The sequence below is a fragment of the Amblyomma americanum genome, chromosome 1 (genome assembly GCF_052857255.1).
Source record: "Amblyomma americanum isolate KBUSLIRL-KWMA chromosome 1, ASM5285725v1, whole genome shotgun sequence".
In the NCBI taxonomy this organism is placed as follows: Eukaryota; Metazoa; Arthropoda; class Arachnida; order Ixodida; family Ixodidae; genus Amblyomma; species Amblyomma americanum.
In genome coordinates, this window is record NC_135497.1 from 14963927 (window position 1) to 14982286 (window position 18360).

At 44.0% G+C, this 18360-nt stretch overlaps 1 protein-coding gene and 1 long non-coding RNA gene across 2 annotated transcripts in view; one reads left to right on the forward strand and one right to left on the reverse strand.

The window, feature by feature from the left end:
• The window catches only part of LOC144110273 (uncharacterized), a 114423-nt gene that overhangs the window by 87188 nt on the left and 8875 nt on the right, over positions 1 to 18360 (forward strand). The window contains exon 2 of the long non-coding RNA XR_013309784.1: positions 12575 to 12872. This is a non-coding gene — a long non-coding RNA (uncharacterized LOC144110273). The remainder of the gene's footprint in view (positions 1 to 12574; positions 12873 to 18360) is intronic.
• The window catches only part of LOC144110263 (transcription elongation regulator 1-like), a 151089-nt gene that overhangs the window by 44543 nt on the left and 88186 nt on the right, over positions 1 to 18360 (reverse strand). The window contains 3 exon segments of the mRNA XM_077643107.1: positions 3430 to 3580; positions 5974 to 6182; positions 17325 to 17535. Of these exon segments, the coding sequence (XP_077499233.1) occupies positions 3430 to 3580; positions 5974 to 6182; positions 17325 to 17535 (571 nt within the window).

Genomic DNA, 18360 nt, shown 5'->3' on the forward strand with positions numbered 1-18360 from the left:
AATTATTCTCCTCTAGTACTAGCACATTGTGTAAAACCTGCAAACTGCTGCAACAGTCCTCGTGTGGGCACCTGATTACACTAGTGGCGCACCACTGAGCATAAAGTAATGATGCCAAAACATTCTTTGCAACTTAAATGTGACATTTGCAGCACAGTTTTTCCAGAGGCATAAAAACCATCTCTGTCAAGGGAAGCTAGCAAACACGGCCGATATCCCACGGTGGCACACCACCCCTGCTGTGATGCAGGCACACCAGCTTAACAGTTTGAGAACACAAAATGGCTGCCCCTATGAGGGTTGTACCAAAGGTAATGCAAAGGAGACAATTTCTTTATTACCCAATATACACAGTTCAAATTCTGCGCGTTTGTCGAGTAACTCTTCTACATTAACCATTCTTTTTTTGCAGGCAAGTAATAGATCTTTTTCACTGCATGCAGCTAATAGATTCCAAGCAGAAGCAATGGGCTGTCATGAGGTTTTTGGTGAAGGAAGGATGCAGGCTATCCGGCCTCGGCAGAAAGCTACTGATGTTCATGGAGATGACACCACTGACAACAGCAATGTGCTTGCATGGATTAAGAAGTTCAAACAAGGCATACCATCGTTGAAGGCAAACGATGCTGTGCGAGAACTTACAAAAATCACTGATGCTGGCTCAAATGTATCGCTTGTGATGGAGACTGCATTGAGTTTTGCACAGAAAAAAAAAAAGAGTTGCTCTACATGCATGCAGCAACTTATGTCAGTCAATAAAAAAGGTATTTTTGCATTACTTCTGGTACAACCTTTGTATTATCCAAAAAAAAAAAAGGCACTGAAGCTTTAGTCCTGGTCACAGTGGCCCAAGAAATTGATTGCACTACTTTTCTCTTAGCCGTTTAAAATTGCAAAAGCATTAGACTGCACGTCTGACAGGAAAGCTGGTGATATTTAGCTTCATTCTATTGCTTCAAAGAACTGCTTTCCACTGGCATGCAAACCATTCTTGCTGACTGAATTCAGACATTTTTTATATTTATTTTAACCCACAAAGTATAACAGGAATGTTGTGTGCAGTGAAATATATCGCTCATGTTTTTTTAAAGGCTAGATGTACCTTCACCGTTCATGGCCCTCTATTTCAACTTCTGACAATTTAATTCCAAGTCAATTTATGGGGCTCCTTTCAACTTAATGAAGGCCTTCATACTGCTAGATTCCCCTCCACCCCCCAAATTTTTTTTTGCAATTAATGCTCATGACACATATGCGCCTGCCAGGGTGAGAACAGAGTTAAAGCATTTTTCAATCATAATTAGTCACACAATTCCTTCCGCAAAATCACGTCTGCTTTAGAATAATACGCTCCAAGTGCTTCCTGATCACCTCCTTTGAAAAAAAGCTACACCAAGCGCAACAAGGCAAGACAAATGGTAAGCAATGAGGATATAAGAAAAAATTCCTTTCAGCACAAACATAAGGTCACAATTATAATGCAAGGAAAAGAAAAGCATAAATATGCAAGGGTAAATGCAAAGCCATATAAGTGACAAGGTGACAAAAATGAAATCAACAACTTCCAAAAGTTATTCACATGCACAGAAAAAAAGAATTATCCTTAGCTCACAGACATTTTACAAGCTCCATTTTCAAACCTGAACTTAATATCCACAAAAAAAAATCTGACTAAATGAAACCTCAACTACACGAAACTAGCCTCTTCTCTTGTGTCAATAAATTCAATCATAAGCTGCAGTCATGTTCATGACTGTGCTGATTAAAGCATGTGGCTAACCTGCCAAAAAACACTCACAGCAGGCATGCCTCAGGCTCAGGCTTTCACTCAGAAGAACTGCAACCAAAGGTTCACATAGGAGACAGATACTTGGATTAAAATTTAAATTTGGAAGCATACCAATGTAACCCCTGGCTCAGCCACACTTTTCTACGTCAGTAAAAGCGACTTTGCCCTGAAAAGACCAGCCAGCTCTATAAGCCACATTCAATACAACAAGATGGCACTGTGCATGCCGTTTTGGATTAAAGCAGGTCCAAGAGCCAGCTGGTTGTGGCAGCAATGCCTGCTCGCATCTGTGTTAAGTGAAAAAATTCTTTGAGGTCCAGTATAGTCTTTCTGATATCTACTGTAGTCAGAAAAAACTACCTCTTGGACTCAACAGAATCCAAAATATTGGTCATGAATTTGTGCATGTTCCTGAAAGGTGTGTAATGGTTCCTCAATAAAGTCCAAAAAATAATGTACAAGTTGGAATTATCAGAGTCCAAAAAATCGGTCGACTACTGTGAGATAACATCAACAGCCACATTGTCACATGTACACTCTCTGTCAAAAGTTTAGGGCCCACAGGGTTTTGCTTTTTTGCCAAGCCGTGTATCTCGTTATGCATCCCTGACCAAAGCTGATGGATCCAGTCCGATGTGTCGATGTTCTAGTCTGATTTCACGCTAATGAAGTTTTTCGTGGGTCCTGTGAATTTCGCTGTAGGGGATTCGACTGAACAATCGGCAGCACGAAAATGTCACCTCTGCATGCTTCGTAACTCTGGCAGCACAGCAGGGAATCACTGAGATGACTGCCCTGGTTGCAGAGGAGGAAGGCCAGCTATGCAATGTGAAGAACTCAAGTAAAAGTTCAGGTTGCCTACTTGCAGCCGAGGATTTTCCAAAGCTGCAAACAAACTCAACAAATTATCCAATAAAATTTGCATCTCTGAATTAACTCTGATTTTGAGTAAATTGACTACTCATTATTCAACACACACAACAACCAGTACAAATAAATTCAAAGTGGATATGAGCTGCATTACCAACAGAACCTTAATGGTCAATTCCATTGGTAAAAACGGATCGACAAAAGGAATTAGTCCTCAGTGTCCCTCAAGGGCCCACGTGAAGCCTGCACAGCATACCCTCAAGGGTATGACATATGTGCACAAGGTCATTCCCTAACTTACGTTCATAGATCAGATGGACCTGCGATGGGCCTTGTGAAGCCCAGTTCGCTCTTCCCGAGCGACCAATTTAACTGCCACGGTGGGAAGGTTGTGATGATGCCGCAAGGTCACGTGACCTAGGTGGCCCACCTGTCTCCTAGGTTGCTCTCTGGGGACCACCTGCCAGAGCCACGCCAGTGATTTTTCGCTCACAACGCCAATGCTGACACAGACAATGGCGACACCGGATTCTCTGGAGAATGGAGCCCTTAACGCTACCCCGTTAATAACAGAAATATGGAGCAAACTGCTTTTGATGTTTGTTCAATGTAAACCCAAGGTAAGGGCATGTGAGCTCTGCAACTGCACACCTGTCCTGTGTAACGCGACCACCACGGCACAAGAGAATGCCTGAGGCCAAGGCATGCCTACCGCAGTCAAAACAGCCTCAAACAGGCCTCCCTGAGGCAGTGATGGCCCACAGACCCACCTTTTCTCTCTGGTTCAATCGTTCTTCCCGTTCCAACTTTCGAAGCTCCTGGACGTAGTCGTTGAACATGCTTTCACGCTCCCGCATCTTCTCTATGTTCTTGAACCTCTCATCCTTACCATATTTTTGTGCAAAGTCACTAAACGTTGACCTGTCGGAGGGTGAAGAAAAGATAAAAATGCTCAGTTCACACTTGGAAAAGCCGAAATGGCCAGGAAACACACATACATGCATGCAGCTTCACGTAGAAAACTGCCCACCTTCTAATTATATAGGATGTTCATAAATAGACTTTCCAGATTTTTTAAACAACACACAATAAGCAGCACATCAAAACAGTTTTGGCACCAAGGTTATGCCACCAGGTGCACACAAACTGAGAGGGTAACTGTCATCATCAAACTCCTAATTAGCTAAAACAAATTAATCAATATTTTAGCCACTGAAGTGAGCATGTATGTTTGCATATTCTAAACTTACGAGGCGGTAACACTTCTAGATCCCTCCTTTTGGTAGAATTCTCCTAGCGTGCCCGTGTTTGTGTTTACTGCACATGCAAGACAGTGATGATAGGCGCAAAACTCCTCCAGGCGTGACACAGCTTCTTGTATTGCATTTCGTTTGGCAACAGCATAGAACAACAGGTGAGTTGATGGCTGTTTCCATTTTTGGCTATCGAAATGAAAGAAACGGCCTAGACAACAGCTACATCATACTAGGGAAGAGTTTCGTGACGCCTTGCATGTGTAACTATGCGGAAAGAGTTGGAACTTTGGAGGCGAATATTTCAGAATATGTACATTAGAAGAATTCTACCGAATGGAATTGTGTAGGAGTGCATCCACTCTAAGAACATGCATGCTAGCTGCAGTGATTAAAAAGTTTATTAATTTGTTTTAATCAGGGTTCTCCCCAGACACTGCAGCATCAGATGGGACGAGTCTGAAATTTCAGCCATGGCTGTACACTGAACTCTGTCAAATGCGTGACTCGGTGCTGCACAGGTATGAATAGTGTTCGAAAAATTTGTCAGCAACTTTTATACTTAAAATCAGCAGCACGCTAAGAATCATATAGTAAGAGCTTGAGACTATGATACTTACTGCACTTTGGCCTACCGCTGTTTGAACAATGTCTAATGCAAGTTTGAAAGCATTTATTTTTATTTCAGTCACCTTAGTGAATTCCACAAACCATCTATTTTGGCATATGATAGCCAGTTTTAACAAACTGCCTTTTTTTTTTTGTTACTACATTTCCAGGTGCAAACTATTCACGTAGATTTGTAAATATTCGCTTCGCTTCGAAACTATCTGAACGAGATAACTATTCGCTTCATATTTGCTTCGAACTGAAAATTCACTATTCGCAAGTTCCAAGAATTACGTTATATGAACCTAAAAGACAATAATGAAAGGACCATTAGACCTATTGCCAAGGAAGCAGGGATGTGCCTCTGCTACACTGAACTTTAATTCAAACTGCTTAGTTTGGCTAGTTGGTATTGGCTTTCTAAATTCATTATTCTAGTTAGGTGGCAGACACGAAGTGACAGTACTAGCGGTTGCCTCGTCATTTTGTGTGTTGTCTGCGTCAACCATTTCGCTACTAATCATGAATTAGGGATTCTTAGTGAAGAAGAATAAATTCTAGGCCCTGTATCTTTTACGTAGTTTACTTTTCCACTGCTGAAGTGAGAACATAAGAAAAGAAGGGTGTCACGTCAGTGCTTTGCAACAGAAGCCTGCTATTCACATTTTCCTGATTGCCTTGGTAAAGCACAGTGGTGCCCCCGATTGACCACAATGAATGTTCTAATTGTTATTCTGCTAAATTCACAGCATAATCATATCTCAGCATTGTTTCATATTCAGAGCTTGAATTAATCTTGTAGAAATAAAAGTTTTTGTAGGTAAACTGGATCAGAGTTTCACATCGAAAAGAGCCAAACCCAATGTTTATATGCTGACACTGACCAAATTTTTTGCACAATTTTTCAGTACACAGTATAGAGTTGCTCCAGCTTATATGTAAAGCATATCATATAGCAGCTTGAACAGCGGTATGATTTACGAGGGGGATGAGGAGCTTCCACATTTTTCTCTGTCCCCATTAACGTGAATGCTGCATATCTCAGAAAAAAAGGATTCAAGGCAAGGTTAGGTTTACTGACTGCAACACCAAGGAAACAAAAGACATGACGATGTTTACTGTATTACATGCGGAGTTTTGGGTCAGACTTGGTGCAGGTTGTACAGTCAAAGACAAAACTTTGCAGGATGCAGGTTCACGGAAAAAAATTAGTTCTAAGCAAGGTCAACTAAAAGCATACACGCACGATGGGGCACGCGTGGTTTATTTCACTGGAACTAATACCAACTGAGTGGCTAGCGAGGCAATGCAGGAATAAATTGTTTTCTGCAAATCCGCTTCCCATTAACTTTCATCCATTACTGTACTTGTAATGTAGCAGTGTGTGGCAGAATCAGCACTTCACCGCAAGTTACTCTGCACCAATACCGCAAAACAAAACAAACCACTCACTTGCTGTTTAGAGCAGCTGATTCAAGCAGTTGCTGGAAGTGGTCCTTGCGCTCACGCATCTTGTTCCGCTTCTCCCTGCGCTCCTCCTCGGCCCGCTCCTTGACGTACTTCTCAAATACCTGTTTGCGTTCCTTGGACGTCAGCAGGAGGTACCGGCTGTCAAACACAATCTTGTGCAGCTCCTTCTCCCAAGTGGAGAATGCAGACACCTGCACCCATTTCACACACTTAGTTAAGCCCACAGAACACACAAGCAGCGGAGGTGAGCTCGTCACAAGAAACCCCCAAAACTTGCTCTAAAAAAACATCTTCATCCCAGTAAAATGAATCAGTGAAAAGTGGCCAACTGTCATCTGCTTTGGGGACAAAACCAACATAACAGCAGCTGCATCAAATGCTTCACCGAGTGCACACTACTGGGGTGTCAAAGCTAACCTGCTCCGCAACAGGCACTTTTACGATACAACGTGCTTGTGACACAGCCTCCTACTCCCCAGCATGCCAGCAACGAGTGCGGGACACGGGGCTTGACGCAAGCAACAAGGTATGTGAGCAACCATTTTTCACTGTCCCCGAGGCTTTGCTGATGGACTCATGCCTTGTCTGGCTGATCCCTACCATCACGAGCTGAAAGCCTCATGATCCGCCCATGCGGAAGGTTCGAGCACACAAACAGGTTACCGCTCACTGGTGATTCGCGCCAGAGTTGTCTCGCCACACCAGCCTGCACTCGCCAATCCTTGTCAGTGCATGCATCTACTACTGTCATTAGTTGAGAGGGTGCAATACAGTCCTTGTGCCTGTACTGCAGCTGTCTATATAGTGCCTGTACAGTCAATGTTCTTAAAATTCTCTGAGTGAGAGCACAGCAACAGCAGACCAGACCGCTTTCGGCTCAGTGCTCAAACCTTGCACTATGCTAGAATATGTAAAGGTGGGTTCAGACAAACAGACTGGATCGGGGATGCCCCGAAATGTCACTACTTTGAGTGACCTTCAGCGGATGGCACAGACTTCCCCGCTACCGGATCGCGGACCGCACGGAAAAAAGCAGCGCCTTATTCAGTACGCGTATTTGGCACCAGACCGGGATTGTTGATCGGTACTGGACCCGCCACGGTGGCTCAGTGGTTAGGGCACTCAGCTACTGATTCGGAGTTCCCGGGTTCGAACCCGACCGCGGCGGCTGCATTATTATGGAGGCAAAACACTAAGGCGCCCGTGTGCTGTGCGATATCAGTGCGCATTAAAGATCCCCAGGTGGTCGAAATTATTCCGCATCCCTCCACTACGGCACCTCTTTCTTCCTTTCTTCTTTCACTCCCTCCTTTATCCCTTCCCTTACGGCGTGGTTCAGGTGTCCAATGATATATGAGACAGATACTGCGCCATTTCCTTCCCCCAAAAACCAATTATTATTATTATTGATCGGTACTGGCCTGTCATTCCACAAGGATATTCCACAATAGATCATATTCACACTATCAATCAGGTGATAGAGAAATGCGCAGAATATAACCAACCCCTATATATAGCCTTCACTGATTACGAGAAAGCATTCGACTCAGTGGAAACCTCAGCAGTCATACAGGCATTGCGGAATCAGGGTGTAGAAAAGAGCCTATGACAAAATACTGGAAGATACTCCTCTATAAAATCAGCAATAAAATTCCAATAATGAAGGGTGTCAGGCAAGGAGACACGATCACGCCAATGCTCTTCACCGCCTGTTTACAGGATGTATTCCGAGGCCTGAATTAGGAACAGTTGGGGGTAAGAGTTAATGGAGAATACCTAAATAATCTGCGATTCACTGATGACATTGCCTTGCTGAGTCACTCAAGAGATGAATTGCAAAGCATGATCAATGATTTAGACAGGCAGATTTTATATATCTCATCTAGAAATGAAGATATGGCAAAATGATTTATGGCACTTAGGTCTTTTCTTACGGGCCATTATGGTGATTTCTTAATTAAAAAAACTAGTTTTAAAGTAATGCTGTCATTTGTAAGGGCCCATTGCACATCCTAAAGCTAAAGAAATTTTTAAAAAGTCATCACATAGGTCATGAATGAATAACAAAGCAGAAAAAAATATGAGGGAGTAATTATCTTACATCTGACCTAATTGCTAGTCTATTGGATTTAATGAAAACTGGAAAGCTTTAGGATGTAGCTGAGGTGTAGCTGAAAAAAATGATACGTACTTCAATAAAATCAGTCGATGCAAACATTATGAAAATTTCCGTAAGGCAAAGACATTTGATCGAAAAAGCAAAGCTGAGAAAATTGCATTCGAAGTTTTGCTTACTCTGCCATTTTTGTTTACTGGTCATATGGAAAAATTTAATGCTTTAGCATGCAGTCCATTCATCACTGAACACAATAACACCAAATTTACAGAAATCTGTTCATGTAAAGACTGCAAGAACCTCTGTATTGCATTGGCACTTGACAAAAAAAAAAGCTCAGAAAATCACTTGCTATTTTCTTTGAATCTGCCACACATTCACAAAAGTCCTGGGCAGTAGTCCTGGGTGCTGTCAGGCTTGTGCTTCTTGGCCATCCTCTTCTTCACCTTTTCAGCATTTGTGTGACCCTTATCAGACCTGCACAGCCTCTGTTTATCTTTTTCAAGGCTCCTACCAATGAGGTAGCTCCCAGGCCTGTAACCAAGCTGTGCTGCAACAGCTCTGCTGGTTGCTGCCATTCCTTGGTTGAAGCGAGAAACTACTTCTTGCGAGGTTAAAAACAGGACAGTGAGGAGTGTCTAATGCGAATGTTCAAGCTTCAGCTTAGAGCGCACAACGTCTTAACGCTCTGCCCCCCCCCCCCCCCCCCTTCCGCAGGAGCTCTCCTCACGGCAGCGGCCTGGCGCGCTGCCAAGGTCCGCGCTGCGCGTGCGTGTCGAAGCGTTGAGCACGCGAGCTCGGTTCAGCCGTGTCCGTCGGCACCGAAGCGGCGTGCGGAAACGCCGAAGTCGCTGTTAGGCTTAGGTCAGCCGGCTCGGCCGCTTCCGACAACACGGAATGCGAAGCGACTTGCAGCGTATCAAAAGTCGACATTTTCGACGGGCTTAGTCCAGGCACATCCACAGGCACTGCAGAGACTTGCGGTAACACCGAAGTTGACGCCGATCAGCATTGTCCAGCCGCGTCCACCGGCGATGCTGGCGTCAACAGGGTCTGTTCAGCCGCGTCCATCGGCGAAGCTGTTGTTGGCGAGCTCAGTCCAGCCGCATCCACCGAGGGTACAGCAGCTTGCGGCATCACCGAAGCTGCAGTTCTCGACGATGCAGCGCTCTACTTATTCCATGCGCGTCTCTTTTTGCCGACTGCTTTTCGCGTGATTGCTTTCAAGCGCGCGTCTCGGGCCATCGTGAGACACGGAACAAAGACACCAGGCAGGCAAATACACGCAAAAGCACGAAATTCGAGGCTAAAAGAAGCGATTCAATACCCAAAATATCTACAATAACGATAAGGAGAGGCAGAACGAAAAATATAGGAAACAAAGAGAAGCGCGAAAAATGACGGGCGTGCAGGCGATAGCAGACGACGGGAAGGAGCCGGACAACGCGGCCGCGTGGGGTGGGGCAAAGCATGTGTCACGGCCAATCAGAGGGCTGCGCCTCGAGGAGGAGCCCGTTTTACCGAATCGGCGGCTGTCTCGCGACGCTCCCCCCCTTGCGAACGGGTGCTGATAGCTTCACTGTGCGGAGAGGCGCCAAATTGGAGAGCGGGAAACCAGCTTTCAAACGAGACCAAGATGACGCCGATGGGTTTGCGTCACGCGGAGCTACGGCAGCTTGAAAATGGGGCAAACCTTCGCGCTTGGCGTTCAATTTCGGCTCACCGACGTTTCTAAATTGCCGTTTTTTCTTCATACTTTGAGTTGGAATTCAGCTATAATATTTTGTAGAGGCATAGTTGGGGCATTAGACTTCAGGATCGCAACTTTTGAAAACTGCCTTTTTTGACCATAGTTCGCGATTTCAAGACCCGCGTCCCCCCTTAAGGGCTGCGAAAATTTTGACCACCTGGGGTTCTTTAACGTGCACTAACATTACACGGGCCTCTAGAACTTCGCCTCCATTCAAATTCGACCGCCGTGGTCAGGGCTGAACCTGCACCTTTCGGGTCAGCACCGAAGCGCCATAACCACTGAGCCACTGCGGCGGGTTCGCATGGGTGAGTGACTGCTTTGTTCTCTTGTTTTGCTTACTATGAGTGAAATTGGAAAGAGAGCATCCCGTGACGAAGCGACTGTCACATTTTTACTGCTCATTGAGAGCTGCCAACTGATACAGAATACTGAACACGCTAACCACCTCAACCGAAAAAAACGAGGCATAAGATCATCACGAAACTGGAGCTGCAACACGCCAGGTCTGCAATGTACACAGTTGCTATGTAATGGTTTTTTTTTTCTTACAGAAATGTTGGGGCTAAGCAGGCTTTCGAACCTGCTCTTGGGATGCATGTTACTTTGTTACGATTCCCCACGCAGGATTCTTGAAGGCGCTATTTGGAAATAAGCGCCTGCTATTTCAACACTTCCCAAATAGTTTAAAAGCATTTATTTTCATTTTCTTTAATTATTTAATTCAGTTGCCTTAGCACCATATATACTCACACAATGAACCCACTTTTTTCCAGAAAAGTTGATATCGATCTGGGGGGAGGGGTCGTTACGCAGGAAAAAAGTTTCGTTTTTTTTTTTTTCGGGGGAAGAGTCGAAATTTCATATCATGCGTCCATCCGTCAACAAAAGCGCGCGGTCAGATGTGTTCATGTCGCCGGTGTTTAGCATCGTTCACTTCGAAAGGTGTTTGCTGTATCAACACAATGTGATAATCAAATCGCAGTGAGATACTGAACACCGGCCCTCAAGGTCAGATGCGCATTGTTTACGTGAGGGTGAAAAAAAAAAAATACGCCGGACGGTGAGGGGTTAGGCATTTTCACTCCCGATCTCGAGTTTGCCAAATCGCTTGGGGGTCTGAAGGTCCTGCTTCCTTCATAGCATTGCAGTGTAGAGGATGTTTTGTAGGGTATTGGTTTTAAGTGCTACGTTCCTCTGGCCCTCTCCCATGCTGGAGCAAGCGCTCTGCCCCCCCCCCCCTCCCCCTCCACAGGAGCTCTTGTCAAATGATAAAACAAGCCAGCAGTGACGTTATCGGCGCCGCGCGCAGCATCTTGGCATGCTGCCAAGTTCTGTGAACGCTGGGGGTTTGAAGAAAAAGTTAATTCTCAGGGCAAAACTGCGGGGTGGGTTCATTATGCGAGTATATACTGTAATTCTGAAAATTTTTCTTTTGGTGTATGCTACTGAGCTCGAACGAAATGCCGCTTTCTTCACTAGTACTGTATTTCCAGTTCCATGCTATTTGCTTCGATTACAAAATACTCAGTTTGCTTTGGAACTGTTCCAACAAAACTATTTGCTTCGTATTCACTTCAAACTGAAAAATTACTACTGAAACGTGCCTAATTTTTTGGAATGAAAACATTTTACTGACTGTTATTGGCAATACAGTCAAACCTGAATATAATGAATAGAGTGAATTATGCTTTATTTCGAACACGCGGAAGTTCTAGCATTATGCATGCAAAATGTATTTTTATAACAAACTTCACATTGGATGTATCGAACTCCCGAGTGCCCCCGATTGGTCATGATACGTCCACCAACACGCTGCTGCACCAGATCCGGGTAGTCTCAAATGCTGCCCGGCCACGCTTCAGTAAACCCCATGAAATACAGGAGGAGCGGGAGTGCCCCTTTAGAATCAGTGCAGTCGGCCAGCCTCGCTTAGCAGCGCTCCTATTTTCTCCACACTTTCCTTGCTTGTGTCGTGCTGCTGTTCTGCACTCATGACTACAGCTATGCCTGCGTTGCTGGGCGCTTGCTGTCCGGTGCTTCATCCTGCAAGGTGACTACGAAACAGAACAGAGGCAAGTCCTTTCGAGGAGCTTGCAACAAGCAGGCACAAGATTTTCCTCCTCCTGGATAACTGTCCAGCCCACTGCTGCTCCAAAGCATTAAGCCTTGCTTCCTGCCACCGAACGCAACAGCGATTTTACAGCCACTTGATCAAGGCATCGCCCGTGCAATTAAGCATGGCCGGTAGACAGGCTGTGGCTCAAGGTAGGCTACCGGAAGCGCTGGGCGGTCTGCGATCCTCGGGACCAATTTTCCTCACGAGCACCGGTACCTTTTCAAAGGAACTGCTACTGCTTCTGCCAACCCTGTTGTCGATGTTCCAGTCTGCTTTGGGTCCGTGGCAGCAGGCACTGACAAATTCTCTCTTGCAAACATCAACATGAAAACTTCATCTTGTTTAAAAAAAAGACTTTTTTTTATATGTCTTACCATATCAAACAGTCAATTTTCAGAAATTTTTGCTTTTTCATCTACTTTTTTAAAAGTCCTGTCCATCGTCTGTCGCAGTTTTTGTCACTATAGGTGACCTCTCCATCTTTGTTTAGTAGGTGTAGCTTAAAGTCTAATTGATTGATTTATCGGGATTTTTTTTTTTTTGGCAGCGACGGCAGCATCCAGCGAACATCTCTTGATCTGCTATTTCAACTGTGCAGATACGACTGGCATTTCCCGGATTGTCAAGCGCTGCCCGGTGATGGATCCATCGGACATTGCAGATTTGCCTGGCTTTTTCTACCGCTCGCACTGCACAGTGCTCCCGAGAGCTGTGTGACGCCCAGGCCCCTGCCGCGTACACCGTCACCGCCGTGATCACCGGAGCAATCACCGCCGCACGCCCCTACTGCGCTTGTGCGCCTGACGGATAAATCAAGAGCACACGGGGAGGCAGTCATTTGGCAGCGACGGCAGCATCCAGCGAACATCTCTTGATCTGCTATTTCAACTGTGCAGGTTAGTTTGTTTCCCTATTTAATGTACGCGTAGTGGTGCTTGTGCTGCTGTCGCTGCCAAAGACTTGTATACTTTGCTGTATTGCCGGGCCTATTGTGGTTTTCTGCTGTAGTGGAAACAATGTCCCATGTCTGCTTCACTTGTGATGGAGCATTCCATGAAAATGAGGGGCGTGTAGCTTGTTCTGAGTGTGTGCACGAATACCATTTTGGAAAATGTGCGGGAATAGCTGAAAAGTCATTCAAAGGAAAATCCGAAGCTGCAAAGAAAACATGGCGATGCCAAAATTGACGGAGCTCGGTACAAGGTGGTAGCAACACTGATGAAAACAAGACTGACATGGATATAAAAGCTATCCTTGGATCTATTAATCTAAAGCTAGAATGCCTACCTTCCCTCGCCGCTCGAGTAGAAACTATGGAGGAGTCTGTTACGCACATGTCTGCCATTTTTGAGGAACTGAAAAAAACTATTTTCGTGCAGGAAAATGAAATTAAGGTACTTAGAAAGCAGGTACAGGAACTGGAGACGAAGGAGGATGAGAACCAATCTGCTCAGGCTCAGCTTCGGCGGGAAGTGAACGAACTTGAATTCCGAAATAGGCAGCTTAATTTAGAAATCCATGGGGTGCCTCTCGTGCAAGGTGAAAACTTGCATAATGTGCTAAACGGAGTTGCAGACCAGCTGGAAACGCCACATTTGGTCGAGCATGACATTGCCTCGGTACACAGGCTACCCGCACAGAAAGACAAAATTCCCGGAATAATCGTCCGTTTCACAAGGCAGTCGACAAGGGAATCTTGGTTAAGTAAAAAGAGCAAGCTAAATGATAGCCATCCACGCATCTTCATCCAGGAAAACTTGACTCGTCACAACAGAGACCTGCTACAAGCTACAAAGAACTGGGCCAAAGAAGCTGGTTTTAAATACGTGTGGCATATGCATGGAAAGGTTCTTTTGAGAATGTCTGATGGTGCAAACGCAATTCACGTTAGAAGCCGTGATGACCTCGACCGCCTTCTGCCCAAATGATGCGCCCAGCCAGTATCATTCTTGAACAGAGAAGCTAGAGATGGATGAACACGATTTCTATTCACCAGATGACTTGAACAATGTGGTATCTCATTTGGGACGTCATGCGTTAAAATCTGTGCATTTAAACGCCAGATCTGTCCGAAACAAAGCACTTCTGTTAGATGAATTCTTTAGCCAATTTTCTTTCAATTTTTCAGTTGTCATGTTCAGTGAAACATGGAGCAAAAATGAGAGTGATGTTTTTAGAATGGAAGGCTATAATACACATTATCTCAACCGACCTTGTGGTCGCGGTGGTGGTGTTGCAGTTCTAACTTTAGAACAAATGGACTGCGAACTAGTAGACGCTTTCAGTATTGTAACTCCCGATTACGAAGTTTTATCTTTATTTGCGGATAAAGTACTGTATTCGGTTTGTTATCGGCCGCCAAATGGGCATGTTCCAACATTTCTTGAATTTTATGAAAGCTTTCTTTCGTTTGTTGTGGAAAGCAGGTGCATGTTGGTAGCTGCAGGTGATTACAACATTGATATGGGTATTGATACTCCTGTTTGTACCAATTTTACCAATATTTTGCTGTCAAATGGGTTTAACAATGTTATAAATAATCCAACAAGAATAACAACTAATTGCCAGTCAGTATTGGATGTCTTCATAACAAATTTTGTATTATCGGATGTAAAAGCTGGTGCATTAGCATGTTCTATTAGTGATCATCTTCCGGTGTTTTTTTGCCTAGATGTTGCCAGCATTCCTAAACATCCGCCTGCTGAAAACCTTTACCAGCCAGTAACTGACGCGGCTCTCGATGCATTCAGAAAAGAATTGATTCAAGTAGACTGGCGAAAGGTCCTGACTTTGGTCGATGCTGACAATGCTTATGATGCATTTTTAGATATATTTAAAGGTTTTTACCAAGTTCACTTTCCTGTAAAAAAGCGCCAAAGAAATAGGAAAATTCGGAAACCATGGGTAACATACGAGCTCTACCATCAAATGAGAACAAAAGACAGACTGTTCAGAAAATTTCTTCGCACGTGTAATCTTAATGAATTGACGATTTTCAAACAATATCGAAACAAACTAACCAAGAAATTGTGCATTGCGCGCAAAGATTACTTCTCATCTTTTGTGGATGTCAAAAATGCACAGAGCGCACTGCTTTGGGACAAACTAAATATGTTACTACGCCGTGGTAATAGCAGGAGCTGCATGTCCAAACTTACTATTAAGGGCAAGGACTTGCAAGGGGCGGAATTGGCTGATGCTTTCAACACTTTTTTCACAAATATGAGTACACCAGGTAGTTCCCACAACGCATGTCAATATATGAACAGGAGGAATGATAGAACTTTATTTTTACAGCCAGTCACAGTGCAGGAAGTGATTTCAACAATTAGAAGTTTAAACAACAGCAGCAGTAGGGATATCGATGAAATTCAAATAAAACCCGTCAAATACGTCGCAGATGTAATTGCACCAGTTCTTACGAATATTTTTAATATGTGTTTAACTACGTCTATATTCCCAGTAAAGTTGCAGGTTGCCAAAGTAGTAGTGCTCTTTAAAAAGGAGAATCGAAACGAATTGGGCAATTATCGGCCTGTATCTATATTGCCGATTTTTTCAAAGGTTTTCGAGAAAATAATTCATTGCAGGGTTTTGAATTTCATCGAAACCTCCAATGTATTAACACCTTACCAATTTGGTTTCCGGAAGAATATGTCAACTGAATTAGCCTTGCTTCACCAAAAAGAATATATTTTAACACAATTTGAGAACAAGAAAATCGTGGTTGGCTTATTTGTTGACTTCTCCAAGGCTTTTGACTTGGTCAATCATGAAGTTTTATTGAATAAGTTGGATATTTATGGTGTACGTGGATGTGCGTTACATTTACTACGGTCATATTTGTCCCACCGGCGACAAGTAGTCCAAATTAATAACTCTCGATCACAAGTCCTACCACTGGCTTGTGGTGTCCCACAAGGTAGCATATTGGGGCCTTTGCTCTTTAACCTTTATATAAATGACATTGTTAATATTAACCAGGATGCCAAATTTATCATATACGCAGACGATACTAGCATATTTTTCTCTGGTAATAATATCGATCAACTTACCTCTAGTTGCAATGACACAATAGTTCAACTACAACAATGGTCGTCCTATAATTCTATGACAATTAACACAAATAAAACAAAAGCCGTTATCTTTCGGGCAAAGAATAAGCCACTCCTTCCTCATGCCGATATTATTTTCAACTCTCGTCCTGTTGACATTGTTGACCATTTCAAAAGCCTTGGTGTGACATTTACTGCTCACATGTCCTGGGAAACTCATGTGAACTTACTAGTGACAAATTTAGCTCGGATAACTGGAGTAATTGGTCGTCTCAGATACATTCTTTCTATAAAACTTAAACTATTGGTTTATAATTCACTCTTTTATTCACATGTTAACTATTTACAACTTGTCTGGGGTACAACTACATTCTCTAACCTACAAAAAATTTATGTCATGCAGAAGCGATACCTACGTCATGTGTACAACGCCGGTTATAATGCAACAACTGCAGGTTTTTTTCATAGAGCGCATGTCATTACGGCTCATAAACTATATCTCTACCGTCTGAGTACTAGATTTAAATATGAAGTAAGATATAACATACATAACCTTGGTACTCTGGCATATTTAGAAAAGAATGAACAATATTATGCTACAAGACATGGAGAATGTTGGAAAATCGTTGCACCCCGTTTGAACTCTGGCATGGAACGCCTATGTTATTCTTTACCATCACTGTTAAACCATTATCTGTCTACTAACTTTGATTTATTTATTTGCTCCGCTGCTAAGCTTCGCTCTATGTTTACTGAGGATGAATAACTGATTTTACTTATCCTGGGATTTCATTTTTTGGACCACTCTGTTTTGCTTCTGTTCTGCACTGATCAAGTGTTTTCATTTTATTTTGTTTGACTGTATGAATTGATTGCTGTTGACCAAACGCTGCTCATTAAGTGGGGCGACGGACTCGTCAAGCCGCCTATTGACGGCTTTTTTCCGTCGTCCTCCATCTGTGTACTGCACATGGTGGAAATAAAGTCTTCTTCTTCTTCTTCTTAACATCCCAAAGCGACTCAGGCTACGAGGGACGCCGTAGTGGAGGGCTCCGGAAATTTCGACCACCTGGGATTCTTTAACGTGCACTGACATCGCACAGCGCACGAGTGTAGCTTAAACTGTCATTTGAGCTGCAGAAGAACACTCCTCATAAGTCCACCTCACTTGTGCGGTTAACACGGGTATTACTTTGAAATGTTGGTTGAAATTCTCCTCAGCTGTAATCAAAACTAGCTTTCAAAGAATGGCTGAATATGCGTGCTGAAGTACTACACAAGTCAGGAACCCACCTCCTTCTCAACCAGCATGTCTCTAAAACGCTGCATGCGCACATCCAGTGGTATGGCGGCTCGCTCCTTGGCTGCCCGCAACTCCGCCTCCATGGCAGACTCCTTGCCCTGCCCTCGCAGGACCGCTGTCGCTGGCTCTTCTGTCTTGGCCTCGGTAGCACCGTTCTGGGCTTCTGTACCCTCGGCTGCACTCTCTTCCACTTCTTCAGTCCTGCACAATTTTCCACACTTGAACACATGACTCTTTAAATTGCCCAAGGCCTATCCAAAATTAGAGGTACATCTGCTGCACCTATTTCACATGCACTGGCAAAACAAGCTCTCCTCCAGGCACTATGCCTGTGAGGCCCAGTGCATGCTCAGGCATCCAAGAGGCCTCTTTGAAAAACGGTCAGTCTCTGTATAAAGGGCGTTTTAGTTACGAGTTCCAGAGAATACAAACTGATATGCATACAACTGTGGCAACAAGAACCATGAGCAACTTCCAGCTTCATAACCTATGTTGCACCAATGTTTTGAAAGCAGTACAGACACCAAATTTAGACTGCGTGTTTCTGCTTTGTAATGAAGCACGAGACATTACTACACACAGATCACAACGTGGTATCTGCCTACGGCCACTAAATAATTTATGATTGCTTTTCTTCTCTCACCTGTTTCGGATTCAACCGTAAAGTAATGGCTGTTATGTCCAAGGTTAGCATGTGTCACAGGAGGCATGAAGAAAACTGCAATATAGCCACTGTCTTTTCACTCGTGATTCCGCCTCATGAGGCAGGCTGGCTTTAGTGTTATGGTGAACCAAAACGCCCAAGCAGCAGTTATATAGTTGTTTTTTTTTCATGCCTCATGTAACCTATACTCACGTTTGACTTCGTGGCCGCTGCTCAGCTGTTGAAACCAAAACAGGTGAGAAAAAAATTTCGATTACAAATTATTAAGTGGCCAGAGGTGACTTCCAAGAGAAGGCAAGCATGGGGTGGCAGAAACTTAGGTAGGAGGATGACATTAAGAAATCTGCGGAGATACGGTGGCG